The 27,934-nt window shown below is 42.6% G+C and overlaps 1 protein-coding gene across 4 annotated transcripts; it reads right to left on the reverse strand.

Moving 5' to 3' along the window:
* Positions 1–544: 544 nt before the first annotated feature.
* On the reverse strand, positions 545–27,880 carry LOC134868583 (protein-serine O-palmitoleoyltransferase porcupine-like). Of its 4 annotated transcripts, none has more exons than XM_063889836.1 (13): positions 27,805–27,880; positions 26,746–26,882; positions 26,269–26,461; positions 24,372–24,415; positions 23,446–23,627; positions 18,680–18,810; positions 13,209–13,334; positions 12,364–12,464; positions 10,982–11,058; positions 5,162–5,225; positions 4,984–5,069; positions 3,445–3,555; positions 545–1,185 (listed from the first exon to the last, which is right to left on the reverse strand). In XM_063889836.1, the coding sequence occupies exons 2-13, from the start codon at positions 26,879–26,881 to the stop codon at positions 1,084–1,086; spliced, it is 1,353 nt and encodes a 450-aa protein (XP_063745906.1). In that variant the 5' UTR covers position 26,882; positions 27,805–27,880; the 3' UTR covers positions 545–1,083. The 4 variants fall into 4 exon arrangements, with proteins under 4 accessions (XP_063745906.1, XP_063745897.1, XP_063745915.1 ...); XM_063889827.1 differs by having other exon boundaries at positions 27,616–27,843; XM_063889845.1 differs by having other exon boundaries at positions 27,612–27,831.
* Positions 27,881–27,934: the final 54 nt, after the last annotated feature.

Here is a 27,934-nt window from a genome sequence, read left to right on the forward strand (position 1 = left end):
CTCCAGGTGAGTTGCTGTGGTTCCTAAACGTTCCCACTTTGCAATAATTCCACTTACAGTCAATCGTGGAATATCTAAGAGAGCAGAAATGTCCCCATCTTACTTGTTGCAACGCTGGCATCCTAATACAGTACCAAGCTCGTATCCAATGAGCTCTAGAACGACTCATTCCTTCACAAATGTTTGTAAAGGCAGACTGCATGGCTAGGTGCTTGATTTACACACCTGTGGCAACGGGACTGAATGAAACAACTGAATTCAATGATTAAGAGGAGTGTCTCATTACTTTTGTCTATATAGTTTACTGTATGTGGAACTGTGAGATGGCCCTAAATAAAACCTGCTCTGTGCAACTCCTTCCAACACAACTGAAGTCAGATCATGACTCCAGCTGTTTCAGAGGGATCCCGTTACAGTCGCTTATTCATAAAAAGGCCCATTGGAGGACTAGCTACTTGTCTTCAGCTGTGATGGTATGGGAATAATCCCTGGATCCCTTCCCTATGCACAAAATAAATGACATAAATATGATTATTCACCAAGTTTTTAATTGAGGTAGGAGATTATAATGAAAGATAGAAAAGAATATAATAACTAGAGTTCAGTCTGTCTGCAGTCTGGAAGAAATAGTAACAATAAAAAAACACATAGCAGCTGTAATAAAAAGATGTAACAGAAGAACTTATGAAATATGTTATGGACCCTTAATAAATGTACATAAGCCTAAGCAGCTAAACTGCTGAAATGCTTTTGGAGAAGGACCTCAGCACAGAACAGCAGGACTCACTAACACTCTTGCTGTCGGTGGAATCAAAGCAATGGCTCATTCCATGCACACATACAGTAGAACACAGGGTTTCCCCTGTGCTCACAGATAGTCACACTTCTCAAGAGCTTTGCTCAGTAACTGTCTTCACTTGTAGAGCAGGATCAGTCTGTGACGACCCCCACACCCCCACCCCGACTGGACAAAGTCCCACCACATGAGAAGATCCTCGTCCTTTTTTCCGTCAGATAACATCCTAATTTTCCACAACACGACCCCACTGCACTCCAAAGTATCTGCCGTCTGCTTCCGTCACCTCACAGGATAAGCCGGTAGAACACCCAGCACGCCAACATGACCCAGTGGCTGGCCCAGTTCAGTTCGGACCACCTCTGGATGGTGTGGATGGCTGTGTAACCCTGCAAACAGGAGACGAAAACAATACATAACACAAACATCTGTCTCATGTCCGTCTGTGCTGCAGTCATGAGCTCTGGAGCAAAAATAAAATATGTTGTACAATTCTGAATAAGTTCCCCCAACTGCTGAGAAATCCCAGCCTTTGATTGGATGAGGCTTTATTCTAAAGCAGGGACGTCCAACATATGGCCAGCGGTAGGCAAGAGGCAAGCAAAAAGAGAAGAGAACTGTTGTACTTTGTGATGTGGCATCAAGGCAATAAAATGCACAGAAATGACTTTTGCCCGGACCTTTATTAACCCATGCGTAATATTCAATGACGGGTGCCTCAGCGGCACTTTGTTTTGATTTCTATTTTTGTATGATTTCGGCAGCTTCATATATATATACAGTATACCGTATAAATCGTATACATTTATGAGTCAGTGGGATAACTTAACCTTCTTCCTTAATAGTTTCCACTACAGTTTTTATGCTGCTATGTCAGGACTACTACACATGGAAATTAATTTAAAATAATTTTAAGATCTTCACAAGTTGTTTTGATCATAAAGAAAAGTCCTATTGTTCAGTATGGTGCCTCTGTAGATACACTGAGTTCTGTCCGTTGTGTCAAACATTAACTGAGGCATTGCATTATTTAAATTGCACTTATATTTCTTAACGAATGTCAAGTTATTCGTTGTGTTTTGTAAAAAAACAGTTCATTAAATGTGAACATTTTCAGGTTGTACTTTTTAGCACTAAAACAACGGGACTGAGGAGTTGTCGTTACAGGTTATTATTGGCTTCATGTGGAACCTGAACTAAAATGGGTTTGACACCCCTGTTCTAAAGCATCCACCCGTTATCTGTCAGCACTCAGCAGGGACTGTCTCCCCCCCAGCTGAGACATGTCCCTGCTAACAGTCCACTGCATGTCCCAGGACTGTTAGAACCCACACTGCTAACCAAAAACCCGTTACTGGGCCCTTTTCTCTCATGTCCCCATTTCATTAGCATGTGCCGTCCCAGGTCCTCTGACCTGCACCTGCAGCTCTCTGCTCACTCACTGTTTGATATTGGTACATGGATGTTCTGTAGCACCTTGCTTATATCCCTACATGTCAACATTTAGACACACACATTCTCATGTTTGCCATACAAGGTGCCAACAACCAGAAATTGTTGTTAAGTAATAATATTAAGGCTTAATAACAGCAATAAAATACAACTGCTATATTAAATAAACTGTGTGATGTGTACGTTTTTATCAGTGTTGTAGTCAAGTCACTATGCCTCGAGTCCAAGTCCAGCTTCAAGTCTCCAGTGTTCAAGTCCGAGTCAAGTCCAAGTCATTAAAAACATTTCCAAGTCGAGTCTGAGTCAAGTCCACTACTCATCCAAGTCCGAGTCCCTATTGATTAAGTCCGTGGACGGATTACAAAAGAAAAAAGAAATGGGTCGCGAAATACACTTGGGCGGCCGTTAATATGCCTGGGCGGCCCGCCCAAGTAAAGTCTATGTGTGGGAAACCCTGTGCTGTTAAACTTCAAAGAAACATAACTGTGGTCCCGCAGCTCATTGGCGTGTCCTAACGGCGGGCACTATGAACTTTCATATGCATTGAAAGGGCAAATAAGAGAGCTTGACACACACATCATTCATAAAGATGTATGCGTCAAGCTCTATTATTGGCCCCCTAGCTCCGGCTGTTAGTCACGTAGGATCTCCCGGGAGAATGCATCGGAAAGAAGAGAGTCTACCGATTCTGGCAACATTTCTACGCCGTATTATGGCATAAATATTAATAGAAACATATCGGAAACGTTGCGAAAAGGCGCCGGCGCGTTCGTCGACCTCAGGGTTTTAATGACAAAGTCGAGTCCTTTCGAGTCATCGTGAGTCTGAATGCACAAGTCCAAGTCCGAGTTCAAGTCATTAGTGCTCTGGTAGAACCAAGTCCAAGTCATGTCACGAGTCTCTAAATTTAGCTCACGAGTCGGACTCGAGTCCTACTACAACACTGGTTTTTATAAATAGATATTTTCTGTGCGATAAGTATTAGAATCAGGAATACAAACGATATCCAACCTCACCGTGTTGCTGCTTTCGGTTTTACTTTTCTCAATAGATGTTTTAAAATAAAAACATTCCAGCGACTAAACTGTGCTCCTGACCCCTCCCGTCCCTGCTGGTTTTTATAAGAGGAGCCACTGTGAGCTGCACCATATCCTGTTCAATATGTAAATGTTCCTCTGTCCTCCAGTTGCTCTCACCTCTTCTACTTCCTCTTCGTCAAGTCCAGGATCAAACATAGAGCCCAGGTAGGTGAGGTGGAAGACAGCCAGGAGGCTGAAAACCAAGTTCAGCAACATCACCCAGTAGTCCTGCACACACATGAAGAAAAACAACCGTGAAACAGACACCATGCAGAGAGGCGTTCACCAGGCCCTGTGACATCACTGCACACACAGCTCTGACACACACAAAACTCTGACACACAGCTCAGTACCACTTTACAATAAGACTACCCTTATAAAGGTATTACAAATAGTTTGTATTTCATTTAATAATCAGGATCGGAACACTTTATAAATCATTAATAAGCTTTTATAAGACAAGAGATAAACAGGGAAACTGTGACCGGGGGCTTGCCAAATAGTGAGCCCACATTTATCTGTACTGCTAAACTCATGAATAAATGCTCATAAAGAGATGCCAAGAAACATCAAGATGAATGGGGGGGAAATCAACTCAGTGAACAACAGATACCAAGGGTGCTGGCTGATGAAGAAGATGAAGTAAGCTAGGTAGCCAATATAAGGCTTAGTCATCTTTCCAAATAGTGAGCCTGTGTTGATGTATGAAAACTATGTTAGAGCTGGTTTATAAATGGTTCTTAATGATTAATAAAGTGTTTACAACCTCATTATAAACCCTTTATGATCCCTTTATAAGGGTAGTCTTGTTGTACAGTGGTACCCACAGCTCTGACACACAGCTCTGGCCTGACTCTGCAAAGTTAGGATTTATACAAAATAAGCTTGACAGGAGAACGTCCGGTCCTCCACAGACACCTCGACACATGTGTAACTGAATGGAGAAATGGTGTGATATTGCTTCCCACATATCAATGGTTCATTTGTAAAGAATAAATGTGCACAAACAAATTAAGATAGAACAATAAATATGAACAGAGATATCAGGTTTTTCAAAATAACCTCTCCAATGTGTTCTGTAATTAATAGTGCGCAACATGTTCACCGGGTTGTGATTTATAAAAAGGGAAACCGCAGTTATTTCCTGAATATTAATCATGTGTGCTCTTTAACCTATGATATTAACACTATTTATGTGGAGGCTTCAGATTAGGCATCAGTATATTGTTACTTTTGTTATGTGTGTGATCATAAACTTAACATAATGCTAAACTCCATGCTAAGGTGAATACATAAGGCCAACAGAACAGCACGCTCCTATTCCATTTAATAAGATCAAGAGTCACCATAATACAAAGAAGCGTAAATCCTTAGAGCGGAAAAAAGTCGTTGATTTATGATTACTGAGAGTTAGCTGTGTTGGTGCTGATGCCTTCAGCTCTCAGAACGGCCATCAGTTGATTAAGGTGTGTTCTTTATAGGGGAAAATTCTTATGCTGAAGATTGCTTTGTATTTCATATCAATATATCAATGATATGTATGTAGCCACATATATGGAGCTCTACAGTCAGCAGCATGGACCCAGATAAACTCCCTGAAAGTGTTTTCACCATGGCACCCTAACTGCATCACTACAGAGACTGAGCGATCTGTACCTTCTTGTGCTGATGGCTGCAGTCGGGGGGGCAGGGCCTGGAGAGGACACAGGCACTGAAGACGGATGCAAGCTTCTTTCTCAGAACTGAGGATGACAAATCAAAAGCAACCTTGACCATTGAGTAGCAAAATCAATCACACACGCTGAGAGCCCCCCAGGACCGACATTCACCGTACCATGTTCAACATATGTGATGAAGCCCAGAGACAGCAGCACAGCGCCCAGGTGGAAGCTCAGCCCCTGAAAACAAACACACACACCCTTATTCAAACGTCAGGGTTAATACAGTGGGGCAAAAAAGTATTTAGTCAGACACCAATTGTGCAAGTTCTCCCATTTAAAAAGATGAGAGAGGCCTGTAATTTTCATCATAGGTACACTTCAACTATGAGAGACAGAATGAGAAAAAAAAATCCAGGAAATCACATTGTAGGATTTTTTATGAATTAATTGGTAAATTCCTCTGTAAAATAAGTATTTGGTCACCTACAAACAAGCAAGATTTCTGGCTCTCACAGACCTGTAACTTCTTCTTTAAGAGGCTCCTCTGTCCTCCACTCGTTACCTGTATTAATGGCACCTTTTTGAACTCGTTATCAGTATAAAAGACACCTGTCCACAACCTCAAACAGTCATACTCCAAACTCCACTATGGCCAAGACCAAAGAGCTGTCAAAGGAGACCAGAGACAAAATTGTAGACCTGCACCAGGCTGGGAAAACTGAATCTGCAATAGGTAAGCAGCTTGGTGTGAAGAAATCAACTGTGGGAGCAATTATTAGAAAATGGAAGACATACAAGACCACTGCTAATCTCCCTCGATCTGGGGCTCCACGCAACATCTCACCCCGTGGGGTCAAAATGATCACAAGAACGGTGAGCAAAAATCCCAGAACCACACGGGGGACCTAGTGAATGACCTGCAGAGAGCTGGGACCAAAGTAACAGAGGCTACCATCAGTAACACACTGCGCCGCCAGGGACTTAAATCCTGCAGTTCCAGACGTGTCCCCCTGCTTAAGCCAGTACATGTCCAGGCCCGTCTGAAGTTTGCTAGAGGGCATTTGGATGATCCAGAAGAGGATTGGGAGAATGTCATATGGTCAGATGAAACCAAAATAGAACTTTTTGGTAAAAACTCAACTCGTCGTGTTTGGAGGAGAAAGAATGCAGAGTTGCATCCAAAGAACACCATACCTACTGTGAAGCATGGGGGTGGAAACATCATGCTTTGGGGCTGTTTTTCTGCAAAGGGACCAGGACGACTGATCCGTGTAAAGGAAAGAATGAATGGGGCCATGTATCGTGAGATTTTGAGTGAAAACCTCCTTCCATCAGCAAGGGCACTGAAGATGAAGCGTGGCTGGGTCTTTCAGCATGACAATGATCCCAAACACACCGCCAGGGCAACGAAGGAGTGGCTTCGTAAGAAGCATTTCAAGGTCCTGGAGTGGCCTAGCCAGTCTCCAGATCTCAACCCCATAGAAAATCTTTGGAGGGAGTTGAAAGTCCGTGTTGCCCAGCGACAGCCCCAAAACATCACTGCTTTAGAGGAGATCTGCATGGAGGAATGGGCCAAAATACCAGCAACAGTGTGTGAAAACCTTGTGAAGACTTACAGAAAACGTTTGACCTCTGTCATTGCCAACAAAGGGTATATAACAAAGTATTGAGATGAACTTTTGTTATTGACCAAATACTTATTTTCCACAATCATTTGAAAATAAATTCTTTAAAAATCCTACAATGTGATTTCCTGGATTTTACAGGCCTCTCTCATCTTTTTAAATGGGAGAACTTGCACAATTGGTGGCTGACTAAATACTTTTTTGCCCCACTGTATATATATCTCAGAACTGTTACAGAATGTGTATTTTGTAAATTGTGTAATTTCTTTCTTTTTCCTTTTTTATCTTTAATATTTTTTAATGTATGCTTTTTGGGTAATATTAAGCTGTCTTTGGCTCTTTTCTTGCTGTAACGAATGCACATGTCCCCTCTGTGGGACGAATAAAGGTATTCTGATTCAGATTAATACTAAAAATGTATTCATCTAAGAGAAACCCATTGAAGAATCGGAGGATGAAACCCTCTTTATTATCACATACATGCACACAGCAGAGCACACACAATGAAATTGGTCCTCTGCATTTAACCCATCCTAGTGCCTTGCACTAGGGCACCACAGCAGGGCCCAGGAGGTGAACTGGGACCTCTCCAAGTAGCAGTCCACTTTCCATATTTCAAGTCTGTCTGGGGACTTGAACCGGCGACCTTACGATTCCCAGTCCAAGCCCCTACTGACTGAGCCACTGCTTGACATGAACCATCTCATTTTCTAACACATACTACAGTAAAAATAAAAATAAAAAACCAAATGTAGTCCCCCCCATACACCAACATACAAAAGTACTACAAAGAAAACCAAACTGAAAGATTTGAATTTGGACATGACCATGATAGGAACAAATACATCTTCCGAGAAATAAAATAAACCCCCCCCTGTGAGCGGCTCGTTTACCAACATGGTGGCAGCAGGGGTTTTTCACAGCTAGAAACTAAAATATGTTGCTGAAAACATTTGAGGCAAGACTATGAAGTAGCATAATCTGATTTATGTTTGACCTCGGTCAACAGTTCGATTGGAGGTGACAAGCAGTGATGGACAGTGTTAGAGACTCCTGGGCTCTGATTGGCTGTTTTCCTATCGTCAGGAAGGCAGGAACATGCCTTTTTAATCCGTCTCATGCACTACTGTCAGGGTACAGTGACGGCTTTTAACCAAAGTTAACAAACGGTTATCTGTGTATATTTCAACATGGACCCTACCTCCCATCGGATAGGGGCTAGGTCAGGGGTATTCAATTAAAATTCTATGAGGTCCAGTTAATAAAATTTCCTCTCAGCAAAGGTCTGAATCTTATATTTTCACTTGAAATACTGTACTCTGATGTAAATAAAATCAACAACGTACGTACATTTCTATATCATTTATTGTCAAATTTCAAGTGTTTTCAAAGTAATATACTTTTAACATACCGATAAGTCTGAACTTGTATGGCACTTGAATGGAAAACAATACTGTAGTTGTCTCTACTACATTTCAAGTAACAGACAACAGAGACTGAATTTCTTCTGAATAAAATAAATAAAAAGTGCAAACACAGCTTTGAGCAGCCTCAAAAAACATTCAGAATCTTTTGAATAAAATAAAAGTGCATCTTTAAGAAAAATGATACAAAAGACCTTTAAAGCTGCCCACCCCCTTTTTTAAACATGCATTAACTACATTTCAAATAAAATAACACAGGAACCTTAGGCTAATGCCTACATTTAAAGTAAAATAGAACAGGGCAGAATTTACTGAATAAAAGAAAAGTGCAGAGCTTTGAGCAGCTCCCTTTCTCCTCTCTCCTTTCCTCCTCTCCTTCCTCCCTTTCCAACTTCCTTTCCTAGTGAGAGAAATGGGCATGTAACTGTCCTGCCAGCAGTTTGAATCTTGGCTTAAATGGGGTTAGTGCCATTCTCATGCTCATGTGGAGATGCTCATTGGTGAGCCTGGAACGGTACTTTGTTTTAATAATGTTCATCGTAGAGAAAGCTGTCTCACAGCTGTCAGTTGATCCAAACATGGTTAAGGTGTGTAGTGCTACTTTGGTTAGACCAGGGAACATCGTTTCAGGCACAATCTGTAACCAGAAAATAGCAGCCAGTTGTTTCAAAATGCTCTCTCAGAGCAAAATCTGCTTGCAGATCAGTGAGCTCTAACTGTAAAGATCCAGGATGTGCCCACTTGAAGGTCTGTGTCACCTCCTTTGAAAATTCTCTAATTTTCTGATAAGGAATGGATTCTCGATTAGCAGGAGGAGCTGGTGTCCAAGGTTGAAGCTGTCAAATCGTTGACAGTAGTTTCCAATCAGCTTGTCTATGAAGCCGACATAGGGGGAAATGTCTCTCTCACCCTGAATTTGTTCCCGCATTTGTTTGAAGTGCTCAGACTCTCCTTGGAGATCTTCTTTGAAAATGTCCAGCTTCATCTGGAAGGAGCGGACAGTTTTCATCAAGTCACACACAGAATTTTTCTGACCCTGCAGCTTTAAATTGAGCTCATTAAGGTGTCCTGTGATGTCCACCAAAAAAGCCACTACATCCATCTTGTGCTTATCTTGCAAAAAGTTTGCAAACGGTGTTGCTTTTTGACTCTTGAGCTGCTGTAAGAAAGCAGCTATTTCCTTTCGGATGGACCAGAAGCGTCCCAGTGCATTCCCTTTGCTCAGCCATCTCCCGTTGTTGTGGAGTAGTAGGTCATTTGCATCTGCCTCCATTTCTTTCATAAATTCTCTCAGCAATCGATGCTGATGGGATGAGGATGCCCTGAGGAAGTTGGTGAGTTTCATCATGGTATTCATTACTTCAGCACACCCTTCAGAAAGAATGGCACAGAGAACAGTCTGATGGATGATACAGTGGTAGGCTATGAGATCAGGGTTGTCTTGTTTCATCCGTGCCACAGCCCCCTTCTCTCTCCCAACCATGGCAGGGGCACTATCTGTGGTGACTGAGACTACTTGCTTCAGATTAATGTTTCTTTTTGTGAGCATCTCCTTCATCCCCTCATATATATCCTCTCCTCTTGTGTGTGTCTCAAGTGGCATTAAACCCAACAAGTCCTCACACATCTCTTTCTTCTCTTTGTGAAGAAATCTCACATACACCAAAAGCTGGGCATTACCCGTTACATCTGTGGACTCATCAACGGCTAAGGATATGCATACTGCGTTCTGAACAGCTGCATCAAGCTGTGCCAGTACATCCTCTGCTAATAGTTCACATATTCTGGTTGTTGTTGAAGCTGACAATGGGATTTGCTTAATTTTTTCACACGTCTTTTTGTTTACCGTCAAATAAAGTGTCTGCAGCCGCATTTAAGCACTCCTTCACAACTGTCCCATCGCTGAATGCTTTCTTGTGTAGCGCCAAAATCCACGCAATCGTTAATGAACACTCATTTGCACGTTCCTGGCATGTAAATGCATGCGTGAGGACACGGGTAGACCTGTCATACTTCTGCGGGTACCTTTCCTCAAACGACCTGTGTTTGGTCTCATAGTGACGCTTAACGTTGCCACTTTTTATTAACGCCACAGTTTCACAGCATATGAGACACAAAGGTTTAGAACTGGCTGCAGGCAGAATGACCATGTATTGGTCCGTCCATTCATCTTTAAAAGTTCGGTTTTCACCAACTACTTTTCTCACTTTTGAGCCTGCCATTTTCTCTCATCTCCTCTCTCTCGCTATTCTCTGGTGCTGAAAGGTAAACAATCAATTTGATTGGCTTGGCTATTGAGGACACTCCTGTCGTATTAACTAAATTAGCTGCGCATGCACAAATGATTTATCTTTTTATTAATATTAGAATTTTAACGGGTCCGGGAAGAACCGTCACTGGGTCTGGACCCGGACCGCGGTCTGCCATTTGGTGAAGCCTGGGCTAGGTGAATAATGGGGACTTTTTTCTACATTTTCAGGTGAATGGGCTGTAACGTAATCCTGTTGGGCCATTCTGCATATTGATGTCGGTAAACTGACAGAACAGAGTGTTATCTGCCTGACCCGATTTGGAAGAAATAATGTTTGAACCGCCTGTTAAGGGCGGTGGTGGCAAAGTCTGTAGGGACTTGGCTTGGGAACCGGAAAGGTCACCGGTTCAAGTCCCCGAAAGACAAAATGCTACCGTGGTGTCCCTGAGCAAGGCACCGTTCCCCACACAGCTCCCCAGGCACTGTACATATGTCAGCCCACTGCTCCTAACACTAGGATGGGTCAGATGCAGAATATACATTTCCCCTCTGTGGGACCATGTGACCTGTTGTTGAAGACAGTGATTGTAGTATATCATACGTTAACAAACTACATCCTAAAATACTATTAATAGTATATTTCAGTATACAAGCAAACCCCCGAACACTCTAAAGTGTCTTCATGCCACTCACATGCAGCAGAGCGCTGGCTGTGTATGTCACCAGGATGGCAGGAAAAGTCCCCAGCTTCATGGTGTTTTTAAAGGCATCTGAAAAACATGGATCACTACACATTACACACAACATCCTAAGGTTCTAATGCACAGTATCTATCATAAAACATGTTAATACAAAATGAGTGAAAATGGGTTGATCCAACCTAGTACCAAGCAAAATTTAATCAGGGCTGAAAACAACTGTAATTGTCATTACTGATTCATCTGTCCAGAAATCATCAGTCAATGCAAAAGTAACAAGGCCTAGGATGTTTTCAGTGTGCTTGTTTTTGTCTAGAACCATAACGTATTAAGTTTATGATCATATACATACAGCATGTATGATATGAAAAGAGAACGGCCTGAAGCACATAATACTAGGATTATTGCTTATTGAGACACTGAAATCATGAACTGATCTTCAAAATGATTGCCTTATTGCTTTCGTCATCGATTGATCAGGCTACACAGCTGTAAATGTGACATTGTTCACAGCAGAACAGGAAGATGTTGACATGTGTTGTGTATGTATAAGGGACGTACACAACATACATCAGATAGGAGCAACAGAGGGAAGTCTAGTCTCCAGCTCAAAGAGTCCTGTAGTGAAGCCGGAGATGTTGAGTACCCCAAAGTTTGATGTTAGAAATGTATAGTAGGGGTGCCAAGCACATAGAACCTGTCGGATGATAACTTGCATATGTCGGGCTATTTGCACAATAAGCAGAAGTTGTTCATAATTAACATTATAGCGTATGTTGACAATAGTAAATAAATGGCCTGGCCGATATGGACACTTTCTGAGTGGGTTTCCAACATAACACTTTGGGTGACTCAACATTTCCGGGTTCACACTGCTCGCAGTTAGACTATGAGGGGATCATCCTCTGGGGATTATGACTGTGGCCCAATTCCAATCCAGCCCCTCCATCCTACCCCTCCGTTTGCGGGTCCGCCGCATTAAGTGCTGTTCCAAACCAATGAGTGTGGAGAGGGTGTGGGTTATCAGGCCCTCCAACAGCAAGGCTGCATCGCACCTGACTTCCCCTGCTGCTCTACCCGACCGGACTCACCGCTGTGTGTGCTCGTCAGGAAACACCTTTATGCATACATTTAATGTAAACTGCACAACAAGATATAATTTAATATCGACATACAGATGTTTACAACCTCATGTTACCTCGTTTTGTTTTTAACTTGGGATCATATACCCGTTTTAGTCTAGAAAAGCATTTTATTACAACGTTTTGTATATTTACTGTAGGGAGTATTGAAAAAACCAAGCAGCTTATAAACATCAGGGCGGCCTGTGTGTGTGGGGCAGCAGGACTGAATCTTTCTGAAGGTGTACGCACTTACAGGTTTTCAGCCATCGGGACATGGGGATGTTCCAGGAAGTCACCACCAGCACCATGGAGCGAGGCATCTCCACACTGAGGGGCTTCACCACGCTCAAGTCCCTGCACAACAAGCACAGAGACACAGATGACCAGAGGCTCGTCACTCTACTCTTCTTCTGCCACACTAAACGGAGCGACCGCCAACTTCAGTCAAGAGGAGCAGGACATTATAACAGACCTATGAAGGATTTTAAAAAAACATTAGCGCACAAAAGCATCACTTTTGCATTATTAGAATAAATGTATCAACTAAATCAGTTGGGGCGTCTGAAGCTTGGGAGGCAGATGCAAACAAACATTGGTTGCACTTAGTTATCATCTCCAAAATATATAAAATAGATGCATTATTTCTTATTGCTTTATCTATACAGTTATCTTGCACAATTTATCGAGCCATCTATGTACAAATGGAAGTTCGATCCATAAAGAAATATAAAATTATAGTTGGATCTTTGTGTCTTGATATTATTAGTAGAGAAAATGTAATGTTTGTACAATTCATCCTCAAAATATAGGTCAGAACCAGGTTATGGGGGGCTCGAACCACTGCACTAAATAATATGCAAAGGGAATCCAAAAACCTAAATTGTTAAGAATTACAGGTGTTGTTTCTGAAAGACAACTAACAAGTGTGGACTTCATAGTGAATTATTGGTGCTTTCATTATTACAGAGCATGTTGGACTCCTGCAGCACAGAGCAGCAGGAACTATCAGGAAACATAACTAAATAATGGCTCCGGGTAACACAGGCCGTTTTGCAGTAACCCACGCACCCCTGCTCAGCTCAACCGTGCTGCTCTTACCATCTCATGTGGTCCTTCTCCTCAGTGGCCCCGGCTCCAGCCAGCATGCTGGTGCCTTCACTGAGGTGACCCACAAAGTAGTTACTGAAGTGGAAGGACACTGCGTTCTCATATGCACGCAGCCACCTGTGCACAAACAAACACACATTATGTTAAGTTTGTCAGACACTGTCCCCACGCTCACTCAGACTTCCTCTAATGCATCGTTTCCACCAAACCAGTTCCAGTTCTAGCTCCGTGCTATTCTGGTCTTCACCGCCCAGAGCCCGACTGCTGGATGCACCAAGACATCACCGTTTACGTCTGATTTTCGCCCCAACGCCGCCCACAACAACAACAATGGGGGACTGCGTCGGCCGTGTGGGGCCAGCTAAGAACCGGTTTTCGGTGCTAAGAGCCAGCCCCTCTGCGGTGGAAACAGGAAGAACGAGAGCTAATCCAGGGATGATAGTGAAAAGAAATCCTGAGCCTGAACTTTTTTCCCTGGGAGGTAAGCGGGGGGTGTTGCTACAGTATGTATGCGACACACTTTTAGCAAATAACTTGTTGGCCCCTAAACCCAGATATATGCCCTGATCAACATTATTGTCAAGCGGGATTCCAGGAGTACGTTCCCCTGGGAGACAATTTTGATGAATAGTTAAATGATACATTCTGGTGAACTTTGTGGAAATAAATGGACAACATTCAGATGTGAGATGAACAAACCCAATATAAGCCTATATTACAGTAGCATCTTTGTGTAGAGCACCAGAGCTCTTGGGACCCTGGGCCTGGTAGGCCTGTTCAGTAATCCATTCCTGCTTTTAACTAGTCACTTACCTGCATACTTATTGCTTGTATAGCATACTGAGACTACAGGTACTACAGCCATACCAAGAAAGGTCAATAGGTGGCAATAATACTCCAAAGTAAACAAGGAATTGATTAGTAGCCTAACCATTGACTAAACGGCATGAACAAGGAGACGTTCATTTTTCTGCAAAATATGCATCATTTATTTTAAATACTTCATGAAACAGTTACAGTGCAACAAAACCATATAATACTACAACCTTAAAGTTGTTTATTCAAAACAATTTGCTATTAATAGAAAACTAAAAAATATAGCTTACTTCAGAAAAATGGCCATTCAGTTCTATTAACAATGACAATAATTTAAAGTCCTTCAAGAACTGAAAAACAATGAGAAATAAATAAAAATAAGCAAGCAGTTTACTACAGAAAACATTTTCCCCTCCCTTTATTTCTTCCTTTTTGAACAGGGTTTTGGGTTGGCAGAACCTTTCCTTTTCAATATGTTTGGTGACTGTGCAGATGATGCTTTGGATTGGCCATAAAAGAGTGGGAAGTGGTAGCTGATGCTGAGGATGTGGTGGCTGATTCAGCAGAGCTTGTAGCTGGTGCTGAGGGTGGGAAAGCTGGTGCAAAAAGAAGATGTTGTCTGTTTGGTGAAGAGGAGGCTGTGGCAAATGGAGGACATCTGGCTTGTCCAGAGGTGGTGGCTGGAGAAGTTGAGGGTTTGGCTGGTGTTCTGGCCTGTTGACCAGAGGAGGTGGTGGCTTGTGCAGATGAGGTAGAGACTGGCACAGAGGACGGTTTTGCTGGTCTTTTGATTTTTCGGACCTGTTGAACCAGTTTGTTTGCCTCCATTGAGGACTGCATCCTTGCTGCCTCACTCAGCCTTTTCTGCTTTAGTGCCTGTTCAGTCTCTTTCTTTTTCTGTAAATGTAATAAGTAGTTTTGGAATGATGAAAGGCATGATCGCCTCAGAGGTCATATGTCGATGGTCATAGTTGAGGCAGTCCCTGGCTTTAAGTGTGGACTTGATCATTGCGAGGCTCTCATAAGTTTCCACATTCATGGAGCACCTGTCATCTTCAAGGATATCATCCATCAAATTGAATGATCCTTCCACCAAGGGGCCTGTGAAAATGGACAGAAGAGCTTTAACTAGCATGCACAGGGTCGGATACCTCACATCACTTTTCAAGGAAGCAACATGGCTCCACCAGTCTATATCGACTCGACAGTCGCCTTCAATGTAGCTCTGTACACGAAGAAGCATGTCCCCATCCATCTGGTAGGCCCGGCATTCTTCTACCAGCTGACCAATCTCTTCTGGAGCGACAACATTTGGCAAGGCCTCTCCTAATGCAGTCAAAGCTCCAATGACACCATCAGATTGAATTAGAGATGGAGTAAGAGCAGAGAGTGATGTTAATATGATGTTATCCAAGGGAAGGTTTTTTTTGTAGAAACTCTGCTGACCTCATATACCCTTCTCTGAGAGAGTCATAGATATGTTCAACCCATACCTTCCTCTCCACACGGGCTTTGTTCATTGCAATGTAGCAAAACTGTCCAACAGAGAACCTCAACCTTGAGAATCTCCTTGGGGCTCAGTGGGATAGCCTTTGGTCTCATACATTAGCCCAGGAGCTCTCTTACAAGGGTCACCATTTCCACATGCACCAAATGCAGCATCGGCTTTTCATGTTGAAGCTTTTTGGCAAATCTCTGAAATGTTGGAAGGACCCCTGCAAATATACGACAATATAATGTAATTTGAGTGATTAAAACTCACAACCAGTGTTGGAAAATAACTGAACACAAGTATGATTATGCATTTAAAATACAATATATAACAAAATAATAATACAACTGAATTTTGTTCGAGCTAAATATTAATAGGGTGGTTTTATTAAAAATACTAGCCATACTGCTCAATAGAAGGGATGACTTTTTGATATATTCCTATATGAATTTGTAGTCCTTTAACTCATTGGCTGGCAAACTGGGGAATGATCGGGCGATCTAGGTGGGAGCAGATCACTTTCATCTACAGGAGTAAGGACACGGTTACCTTGTTACAGTTCTTCACAGTATTACAGCACTTCACAGTTGATGATATTCTCATAAATTTGGTTATTGTTGCTGTAGAAATTACCTGAGTGTTTCATTTGTATCATGTATAAAATGACTTAGGTCTGTAAGGAGCACAAGAGATCCGTGCCTTTCGATCTTGGTTAACCTGTGTTCCCATTCGGGATGCTGCTGCCTGCTCTTGCTTAAGTACTTGTATCCTGGCCTTTTCCTCAACTGTGAGCTCATGTCTCTCAAACACTTGATACAGAAGCCTTCTGTAGCGCACGCACGCACACACGCACGCATGCACACACACACACACCTATGTAAATAAATGTATCGACCCCTTAATATGCTGCTAATTTGCTACTTCCTGAATAACACCTAGCCATTCTAAACTAAGAAAAGATGATGCATCATTAGGCCTATATCCCACAAGGGTTAAAACAAAACAAAAAAAGACACTAAATTTGTTATTATTAAAATGATTTGCATTACCTGTATTTGTGTTCTTCATTTGGATCCAGCACATAGTAATAGTGCACCACGAGCACATCCAGGAGCTCAGTCACCCTGTTGCATACCTCCAGCATTTGAATGAATCTGTTACTGATGGGCCTTACCAAGCTCTTGGGGGGCAGATGGAGTGAACTTTGACACTGTGCAAAAATCTCCTTCTGTTTAGGTGACTTCTCTATATCATACTAAATATCAGAGCAAAAATGTTCCACCTCTGAGCCAAACGGTCTCATTAAGGCCTTAACAGCATTGGACACCATGTGAACAGTGTCTCCTGATATATCCAGTAGATTAGGGTTCTCCTGTCTAGCTAGCGTCTCAAGCCCAGATTTCTTTCCCCTCATCACAGCACAATTGTCCAATAGAATACTGGTAACTTGTCTCCACTCCAGCCCATATGATTGCAGGACATATTTTAGTTCCAGCATCAGTACTGTGGCATTCGCAACATTGACCTTTTTGCTGGCAAGTGGCAAGGTGCTGTGTTTTCACACAGCCTGCATCCTCGACATAAAATCGGACCAGTACATTTAGAATCCATGCTTTTGTCCGTGGCCTCATCAATGTTAAATGCCATGCCATTCTTAAGCTTGTCGGACAGATTTCTTTTGAGCTCTGGCGAGATGCCGTGTGTGATAAGATAGCTTGCATGCTGCTTCGAGACTGACGGATGCGTAAGGGCGGGTTTATCCTCCGCTAATTTGGAGTGGATGAATGATTGTAAACGACAGATCAAACTCGGCAATGAAGGAGCACAAGCAAATTTTAAAATCAGCCACGCGATCAGTCATTGAGGGTCGGATATCTGCTGTGGCTGTTGCCCTCGCCAAACGTGAGGTGTGTTGAATTGCTCAGACAGCTGCTTGGTGACTAGGGTCTGATTCGTGCCGTGGCAGCACTTTTTTTCCCGCTAGTTCCATATAATATTCTCCTTGCGCACAAAGTGCAGAAGCATGCTCCTGGTTGCCGGAGGTTTTGACACCAGCTTCCAAAGGGCTTTTTGTCTCTACCTACCTCCTCTATCCAACACCAGCGCCATTTATTTTTTATGCCTTTATCGACAAGTTTGGTGTCTTCCCCTGGCTTCATAAAGTTGCAGTCCATGACTTAGGCTACGTAGTTTCGCGTTGCCAGTGTTGCCAAAACACATTCGCACGTGGAGTGACTGCTGAATCTGTAGCTACTAATCTAACTGGCCCAAGACCAGCCCCTACCCTATTTCTGATTGGCTTGAGTAGGCCTACTAGTGTGGTTTAGAGTGAAAGCTGCGCCTCTCAGATCTAGGGAAGTGTCAGATCACGCGAACCTGATTTTCATTTTTTTTTTTTTTTGCAGACACGTCGGTACGCCGAAAATCCAGCGTGGCGCCTGAAAGCTATCAGGCCTGCTAATCAGGCTCTAGCCCGGAACCTGGAACCGGTTTGGTTCAAAAGGGGCATAAGAGGACATCTTAACCTCCTTTGAGCTTAACTTCAGTACTTCTTATGAACGGATAACTTACAGGCACTAAAGTAATCGGATACTCCAACACTGATGACAGCGTTTTCATGTCCATCTCTTAATTGAATGATGAAGACCGTGAGAGCAAATGGGAGTTGATGTGAGTGAGTAAGTGAGTGAGTGAGTGAGACCCTGAGACCAGGGTGTTATGTCTACAGAGTAGTAACACCGTACTACTGATAAGCACAGGACTCTTGTTTGTGTTTTGTCACAGTACAGACATTTGATCTGTGAAGTTTTTTCCTCCCATGACATGACATCTGTTTTGGTTTGGGTCAAAAATGAAAAGTCTAAGACAAGAAGAGGAGGGCTTGATATAGACACTGACTGACCTTTGAGTGGTTAAACATGTGCTGATAATGGAAGCATTTATGATCCAATACCTCATATTTTGTATTAACACACTTTAGTTGTGCTATGGAAGCCTATGGGAAATCACTAAGTCTAACCCTGAAAACAATTCTTACCTTTCTCAAATGTATCTTGGAAGCAGGGAGAGAAAGACAGAAAGCATGTTCACACACCAGTGTATTGTATTGACCGAATGTCTTAGATGAGGAAGATGGATTGAAAAGTTGCCTTACTTCTGTGTGACTGTGTTTCCATGGATGGGGATGAACAGAGGGAAGAGGTAGGGGGCGACGCAGGTGGAGACCAGCAGGCAGACCTGACTCTTCAGGAGGCAGAGGGAGGAGCTGCTCAGCCACAGCCAACTCTGAGGAACACACAGGTCGGTTCAAGTTCAACATTTTAGAAAAAGAATATTTTACACACAGTGAAATTAAAAGGGGGCCATCATTCTGTCTGTCACTGTACAAATTACTGGAACCTGAATTGCACAGTCTAAACAGAGCTACCCCGACGGCGTCTGGGCACAGCCGCGCCATCTTTCACCCTAGGGTCATATAGTCAGTTTAGCTTATGAAGGTTCCTAATGGAGTGAAAGGACCCGGAAGTCCCTCAGCGTCAGCCCTGATAAGAGCTGTTCTGATTCTCTAGAGCAGTGGTACTCAACCTTGTCCTAATCAGGAGCCACATTGACGAAAAAATATTTTAGCAAGAGCCACAATCCAAAAACGCTCCTTTCCTCCCTGAAACCATTATGCATTTGAGAATATGGATAATAGTAATATGTTATTAAGGAATGAAAAGCATAATGTACAGTGCAATAACTGATTTATTATTTTCACTGCAACCACAAAACACACATTGCTGATCATCACTGCTCATAACAACAGATAACAGACAGCATGTTTACTGATCATCACAGTCCATATAACAGCAGATTATAGACAGCAGCGGTTGTCAGAAGAGTAATGTTGTGCTTACTTCACACTCAATGTGATTTCTGACACTCCTTCTGCCGCACAAGTGATTTGAAGTTGGGCTCTGCGCTGGAAACGGCGATCCGAAGGGCCTCTGTTGTGTGCTGCAGACTCAATCTGTTTCGGTTGCGACATTTTATTTTTGAGAGCGCAGAGAATGCTGCTTCACACCGGTATGTGGACAGAAACATTGAGATGATGCGTCTTGCCAGTCTGGAGATATTTGGTAGATGCCCCACCAGTTTCCAAAAGTCCACGACATCTGTAATCCGAAACTGACGCTGAAGTTCATCTGAGCTCTTTAACTCCACGAACTCCATTTGAAGCTGCACAAGTCCGAGCTGGTCGCTTATTTGCTTCATTTCATTGACCTCAATCAGGAATGGGTTTTTCACAAGTAGAAAAATATTGCTATGGTCCTTGAAGTCTTGGAATCTTGATGTGTAGTTTTGCTTGAGCTCAGTTAGCACGTCACAGAATTGTGATTGACAGGGGCAGGAGAGCGTCTGCATGCATCGCCATCACTTTCTGCACGGTGGGGAAGAAACGGTAATCAGAACCACGGACACTTCGTTCAAGTACATCCAGTTTGTCAGAGAATACTCTGACAGCCGTGTAGAGCTCATACACGGTCTTGTTTCTTCCCTGCATCTTGAGATTAAGTTCGTTCAAGTGCTGCGTAATGTCACACAGGAACGCAACAGACAGCACCCACTCTTCATCATCCAAAAAGGAAAATCGGGAAGTCTCCCCTTGGCCGACAATGAAGGATTTCAGGGGTTCAAGCAGGTCCATGAAATGTGCAAGCATACGTCCTTTAGACAGCCATCTGATCTCGGTGTGTAACACCAAATCTCCATAGTGAGTGTTAAACTCCTCACACAGCAGTTTAAAATTTAGGTGGTTTCTTGCACGGGCCCTGATATAATTAACCACTTCGATTACATATGCCATCACTTCATTCAGACATTTGAACTGAGCAAACAAGGCTTGTTGATGCACAATACAATGGTATGGGAAAATACCCTCAGCAGCAACCCCGCCGTTTTTCAGTGTTTCTTTCAGCAAAGCCACGGCTCCGTTCCTCTTACCAAGCGTCGCTGGTGCGCCATCTGTTGTGAATGCTGTGATTTTTTCTGGTCCAATGTTCAACTTTTCTAATGTTTCCAGCACAGCGTTTTTTATTTCAATGCCCGTTGTTCCATTTTCCAGTGAAACCATGTCAAGCAGTTCTTCTGTAATGTCAAACTTACTGTTGATGGCTCGGATAAAGATGAGTAATTGTGGCGTGTCATTGATATCCAAGCTTTCGTCCATTGCAAGGCTGACAAACTCAGCAGATGACAGTTTGTCCTTAAGAGTATGTGCAATGTTCTCTGAAATGTTTGATGCCCTCCTAGCTACAGTAGAATCCGACAGTTGAAATTTTTTTGCCTCTCGTTCCAGGTCTTTTTTCTCAGGAAACAACGTTGAACAAGCCAGCAGTATGCAATCCTTCACCATTTCTCCATCAGTATATGGCTTCATCTGTTTCATCAGTTCATGTGTGATTTTGTAGGATGCCTCTGTCGCTCTTTCACTCATATTAGTGTGGAATAAGTTTTTTTGAGCAGTTCGGTTCTGTTTGAGTCTCGCCAGCTTTTCCGCCCTCAGCTCTCCACCTTTCGGAAAGTCGGTGCTGAACTTCGGGTGTTTTGTGTCGTGATGGCGCTGCAAATTGGACCTTTTAAATTGTGAAATGACGTTGTCACAAAGCAGGCAGATGCATTTTCCCGAACCGGTGGAGACGAAGAAAAACTCGAGTTCCCAGTCCTCTTTAAATGTTCGATATTCCTCTTCATATTTTCTTTTCCTATATTCCTTTGCCATTTTTGCGTAGTGCTGTAAGCTAGTTTTCCCAGTATGACGGAGCAATTATCTCGCGCACCTGCAATCAGAGCGGGAAACCTGAAATCATTTGTGATTGGTTGTTCAGAGGGAGGGGGGAGGGGCGGCTTAATACACGTGACTTGTGAGTGATAATGAAATGTTGATGAATTCTGCTGACAATGTTTTTGTTTTTCGTTTTTTAAAGATTTTTTGAGATTTTTATTTTTTTTAAGTGGGACTTAAAAGAGCCGCAACTAGTCTTAAAGGAGCCGCATGCGGCTCGCGAGCCGCGGGTTGAGTATCGCTGCTCTAGATGATCAGAAAGGAGCTCTGAAACTTGCTTTATAACCTCCTTTAGCTTAGGAAACACTGAACCTTCCTTATGAAAGGAAAGGAGAAAATGCTGTCCCACAATGCCTTGCAACCGTAACTTTTACCGTCACACAACATTCGGCCACTCAAGGAAACAGCCAATCATGACGAAAAGTGCGTTTCATGTGAGTTAAAATGTATGCAATAACTTGCCTAAGAGCTTTGTTTTGAATATGACTTTTTTTTACAGTAAAATGATCAAATCATGATCAATTGTATTTATTTTAAACTAGTTGAGAGATTCATGTGGATTAATACGTGTGGGCCGCAGAGTGAACAACAATAAGTTTAACTTTACTTTTTTATTTCAGTTTCAACCTAATGAAGAATATATGTCTAACTGTTGTTCATCAAGTATAAAACACCACCATCAGAGCAGGGTGCAGAGTCTCTAGGGCAGAGGTGTCAAACTCAATTTAATCGCGGGTCACATTAGCATTATGGTTTCACTCAAAGGGCCGGTTTTAACTTTAAGCCAATATAAATACATAATATATATAAAATAATGTATTATATCACATTATTGCGTCTGCATTGGATACTTATTGGTTTTGGTAATAACTACATCTGAAAGCAGAAGTCTAGGGCAAATAATTGCAAGGGAAAATATGCAACAATTACAACACAAAATGAATTTGGTAGCCTTAACACATAGTTGTGCATTGAGATATGGTGCACAGAAATACTGTATGTGGGTGCACACTTAAAATTCTCTGCCTGTTAAATAAATCCCATGAATTTATGAGATTAATTAGCCTTATTGTTTTTTTTAGATCAAGCACAAAATTGTATTCACAAAATGTGAATAGTCTGAAAGCCAAGGCTTTGAAAACCGCTGTTCCAGACCCAGGTGTGTATCACCTGTCACTCATTATTTTCAGGGATGGGGAGGGGGGGTGAGGACGAACAGAGAGGAGACAGTGATGGCGGAAGTTTTCCCCCTGCCTTCACAAACTTTACACACGTATTTACAAGTGTTCATCGTCTGAATATAGAGAAAACAAATTCATAAGCTGCAAGTCAAGACCTCATATCTTTCTCATATCACAAAAGTGGAAATAACCATAATGCAAGTTTTAAAAAAAAAACATAAATCCATGTGTGTCTCTGAATGAGCCGTAGCAACACCGCACTGACTAACAGAGCGGGTCATTCTGTGAGGAAGCAGCCGTCTGTCGGTTCTGGTTCCGGTGTTTCTTGTCTCGGTTGCTGAGGCAGACTTTTCTTCGTGTTTGGTGTCGCTGTGCCGCTGTTACTCTGTCACTCACTGCCTCACTCAACACTGAGGGAAGTCGATTCAGTGCGCATGTTGTGGGACATGTAGTTTATGAGCAACAAGCTTCTGTAAAGCGGCGTGTAGCCGTATAATATATATACATACATACATATACATTACATTCTTAGAAAACTCTCGCGGGCCACATAAAATGAGTTTGCGGGCCGGCCCGCAGGACTTGAGTTTGACACGTATGCTCTACAGTCTGTCAGTAGTCGTGTACAGAGAACTGTAGTCCCCCACAGCAAACGCACATTAAACACGTGGACGCATCATGAATACGTATGATAGTGTCAGTGCAGTCGGATTCTCAAAGCACCGCAGTCTCTTTTCTTAAGTCCTTTTGAATTCTCCTATCCACTATTCCTTAACCCTGTGACCTTTCACACAGGGGTCAAGGAACAGAGCAAAGGAGAAGACGAGCTGATTGTTGGACTGCAACTACACTCTCAACACCGCAGCACTGAGAGCAGCGTGCAAACACAGGAAGCTGGACAAAAGTACTCACCAGATTTTTGCCCTCGATGGCGTTCATATAAGTGGAGAAGCTTATCCAAGGGCCGAACACGACAGTGCCCACAAACAGAACATAGCCCAGGAACTGAGCTGGGGAGGGCAAGCTGCCCACAGCCCCTCTGTCCAGGTCGAACGCCAGAGAGATGGCCTTCATGGCCACCACCATCTGAGAGCCTGAAGCGCGCACACAAACACACACACACACACACACACACACACACACACACACACACACACACACACACACACACACACACACACACACACACACACACACACACACACACACACACACACACACACACACACACACAAAAGAAAGGTAGCTTTTTTTTTTCGATTACAATTACATTAAAACCTTTCCGTTAAAAAACAGTTGAGATTACTATCAGGATTACCTTGTTACAATACATTTGGAAATAAATATGGATATATTATTTGAATGTGTACTATATGAGTTTGCTTTATGGTTTGTAATTTATCTTTATTTAAATACATTTGTTTTTTAATGCCCTCCCAAAAAAAAGTAAAAGTAACCCTCCAACATGTTAATGCTGAGGTCTATAATAATGTTGTCACAATGTGTTTACATGTCATCTCTAAAGCAACAGTAGTTTTGCAGAGATAGAGAGGATAATATAGTATTTTTAAGTTTTTTAAGATTTCCAAAGCTGACAAACTTTTGAACATCGATTTTCACACCAATAGATTTACTACCACATAATAGTAAAACATATCACTGTCAGTTTTTAATTATTTCAAAGTTAAAAAACTATTGTAAAAAAGATAAATATGATCTTTGGTGGGAAATGGGAACATCTATTAAATACATAGTTGTGGGAATCTTGCTATCAACGGATTCAAATACACAACTAATCACAGTGACAGTATTCTCAGGACAACTGGTGGAATATTTACCTCTTATTCTATGCCAGGTCACCATGTCAATCAGATGCAACTCTCTGAAAGGAAGAGGAGAAAAAAAACTGATTTTACTATTTATTATAGACCAGCTATTAGCTCCTCCTTGGCTGAGAAGCTAAATTGTTTCTTTGCCTGATTTTGAGTATGAGGTGAGACGTGTACTCAAAGCTGTCAACCAAAGAAAGGCTGCAGGTCCGGATGGAGTGACAGGAAGGGTGCTGAGAGTGTGCAGGCCAGCTTGCAGTGGTCTTCACAACAATCTTCAACCTGTCCCTGTCCATAGCTACCATCCCATCCTGCCTGAAATCTGCAACAATAATCCCGCTGCCAAAGAAACCAGTCATCAGTGGCCTCAATGACTACCGTCCAGTTGCATTAACCCCAGTCATCATGAAGTGCTTGGAGAAACTGGTCCAAAAGCAAGCAAACATCAAAGCAAGCCTCCCGGACACCTTCGATCCACACCAGTTCGCCTACAGATCTAATAGGTCCACCAAGGACGCCATTACTACAGCCCTACACACCGCGTTGCCCCATCTCAAACGGCAAGGCAGTTAAGTGAGAATGCTCTTTATAGACTACAGCTCTGCATTCAATAACATCATCCCGGACAGACTGGTCTCCGAACTGTCTGATTTAGGACCATCCCAAACAATTAGCCACTGGATTAAGGACTTCCTAACTAATCGCCCTCAGGTGGTTAGATTAGGCCCCCACATCTCCTGGACCACTAACACTACAGCAGCAGTCAAAAAAACACAGCAGCGACTCTACTTTCTGAGGATCCTCCGGAAAAACCACCTACAAGAGCAGCAGCTAGTGATGTTCTACCGCAGGTCAATTTAGAGCGTGTTGACATACTGCTCCACATGGTACAGCAGCAGCTCAGCAGCAGACAAGAAAGTCCTCCAGAGGGTCATTCACTCGGCCCAGAAAATCATTGGCTGCTCTCTACCCTCCCTACAGGAACTTTACACTGCCCGCTGCCTCAGCAGAGCAGCCACCATACAAACAGACCCTTCCCACCCTGGACACCAGTGGTTCGAACTGCTGCCGTCGGGAAGACGGTTCAGGTCCATCAAATCACAGACAAATAGACTCAAGAACAGTTTTTACCCCAGTGCCATAAGTGAGCTGAACACAGCCAGATAATCAAAGCACTAATAGAATGGAAATGAACTTATGCACTACAAAGTATATGTTTACATCCGACTGCACATAATATTTTACCTCAGAATGTTTTTTTAGAGAATACATATTTATTTTTAGTTTTGTAATTATAAATACATGTGCAAAAGTCTCATGTGCAATAACTTATTTATTGACTTTGTACTTTTTATTGCACTTTTTACTGCCTTGACTGTATTGTTGTTTTGTATTTGTATGGCAATGTTGTGTTGTGTTGTTTTGTATTTGTATGGCAATGTTGTGTTGTGTTGTTTTGCACCATCAGGAATGCATACAATTTCGCTGTATTCATATAGTGACAAATAAAGGAATCTTGAATCTTGAAATGTGTATATGCAGAATGCTGATGAAATGAATAGACGGAAACCTTTTAGCAGTGAGTCGCAGCCGCTGGAACAGCCTACCACTGAACAGTATCAATAAATAACAGCTCTCACACAAATTTAACATCATATCCACTAACTGTCTGGAACAGGGCTGTCATAAATCTGTCCTGGTCTTCTCAGCAGTCAGTCTGAGCGTGTGTCATCATGGCACATTGTGCACCTACAGTAAATACTGTTAGGTGTTTATATTTCTGTCTGTCCATCTGTGGATATATTTTGATTCAAGATGGTAGGACGTGGAGAAGAGACCATTACCCCCCCCCACCTTTTTGTTTGGTTTCCAGGAAAAGATGTGTTTTTGCAGGTTATTTTCTCACCCAACCAGGAGGTAGATGAGGATGACGACGGAGAGGAAGACGCCTTTGCTGCTGGAGTGTTGGCTGAGAAGCAGAACCAGGTAACACAGCACACTAAGCAGAACCACCCACAGCATGTGCAGCTCAAAGAACAGGAAGAGGCCGTACATCCCCGCCAATATGGAAACCACATGCTTCACCGTGGACTCCCCTCCTAAGGAACACAGAAAATAAGATTTTATAAATGATGACTCCACAGACCTCGTTTCCTCATGAAGCTTTCAGCTGACTTCACATCATGAACCAGTTGAATTTGGGTTTATTCTAGCCCATTGTAGTAAACGTTTATGACATAGAAAATGTACTATGTTGAAACTGCCCTACTGTTCAAGGGACCTTATCTCAGTATGTGAGTACACACCATTCCATCATTTTCCTTCAGCTATATCCACATGAAATATGGAAGATGAGTGCTGCTGATATGCAGAGAGCACCCACCCAGTCTGAAGCAGAGTCTGCAGGTGAGGCAGAGCAGCAGCAGCCCCCACACCTGCTGTACCCCCTGCTGCACCGTGCTGAGCCCGCAGCCCTCAGCCAGCTGCAGCAACACTGCAAGCCTGCCCGACAGGTCCATCCTGCAGACACACACAGACAATTTATTATTACAACACTTATCAACCCATGAAAGCACTAGATGAAAAAAAGACAAAAATATTATAAAAACCAAAGGGGTTTAGATTAATGAAGGTTTGTGAGGAAACACCTCTTAAGTTCAGCCTCATAAGATAACATAAGATATACGTTATTCATCCAAATTTGGGAAGTTTTGGTCACAGCAGCATGTAAATAATTTGAATAAGAAAAATTAAATACTGTAAGTACATTCATATCAGCAGTAGAATATTAACACAACTGTGAATATATACATATCAGTAATAAAGGATATTTATCTATAGAGGACATGTATTGTTGTATTGATTGAAGGCAGTTTACATTATGATAACCCAGCCTATCATAAACTCACAAAATGTAAACATTGAATACAATATACAAGTTACATTTGAGTTAGCAGAATAATTCATCATTTCAATTAAATGAATTATCAAGGGACCACAAAGCTGAATAAAACCTCTACACATCACAGCATTAAGGTGCATGCAGGCGTTAGACCGCCCGACTCCTCAGGTGGTTCAGAGATCCAGAACCTCCCGAGCTATAGATAAGGTCCTTTTAGCGTTAGTTTAAACAAACAAACACACCAAAGCTAGTTTTTTTTCCTAGCCGTTAAAACGCGAAAACATCACTTAAACAGTGTTAGCTACCTAGCCAAGTTAACAGTAGACGCTTTTAAATAGTTGGCTTACTAACTTTACTGTTAACGTAGTGTCTTGTCGTTGGGGAGGTTGACTTTAGACATGCTTAAAAACTGTAAAACAAATCGGCGCTAATGCTTCTTAAAGACATGAAGCAGCGAGCCGAAGCTATCGTCAGTGCTACACAGTTTATGAGTTAGCATGGAGCTGTCGAACAGGAGATAGGAGTGTCGGCGGCGGAGACCTGTTCAGAGGTGTCTCGGTGACTCCAGCAGAGTGGAAGTTCCGTCAACAACATACTTCTCCCTCTCTTTACAGCGGTATGGCGGGTGGCAACCAGCGCTGAATGCGCATTACCGCCGCCTACTGTAGTG

The sequence above is a fragment of the Eleginops maclovinus genome, chromosome 1 (genome assembly GCF_036324505.1).
Source record: "Eleginops maclovinus isolate JMC-PN-2008 ecotype Puerto Natales chromosome 1, JC_Emac_rtc_rv5, whole genome shotgun sequence".
NCBI lineage: Eukaryota > Metazoa > Chordata > Actinopteri > Perciformes > Eleginopidae > Eleginops > Eleginops maclovinus.

What these genes read in the sequence shown, in the direction of transcription:
- LOC134868583 (XM_063889836.1), bottom strand. Translation starts at nt 26,881, where the DNA reads ATGGACCTGTCGGGCAGGCTTGCAGTGTTGCTGCAGCTGGCTGAGGGC. An exon ending in CAGCCAGCGCTCTGCTGCAT is followed by an intron (nt 5,226 to 10,981) that starts GTGAGTGGCATG and finishes GTTTGTTTTCAG; the next exon opens with GGGCTGAGCTTCCACCTGGG. An exon ending in ACGAAGAGGAAGTAGAAGAG is followed by an intron (nt 1,186 to 3,444) that starts GTGAGAGCAACT and finishes TCCTGTTTGCAG; the next exon opens with GGTTACACAGCCATCCACAC.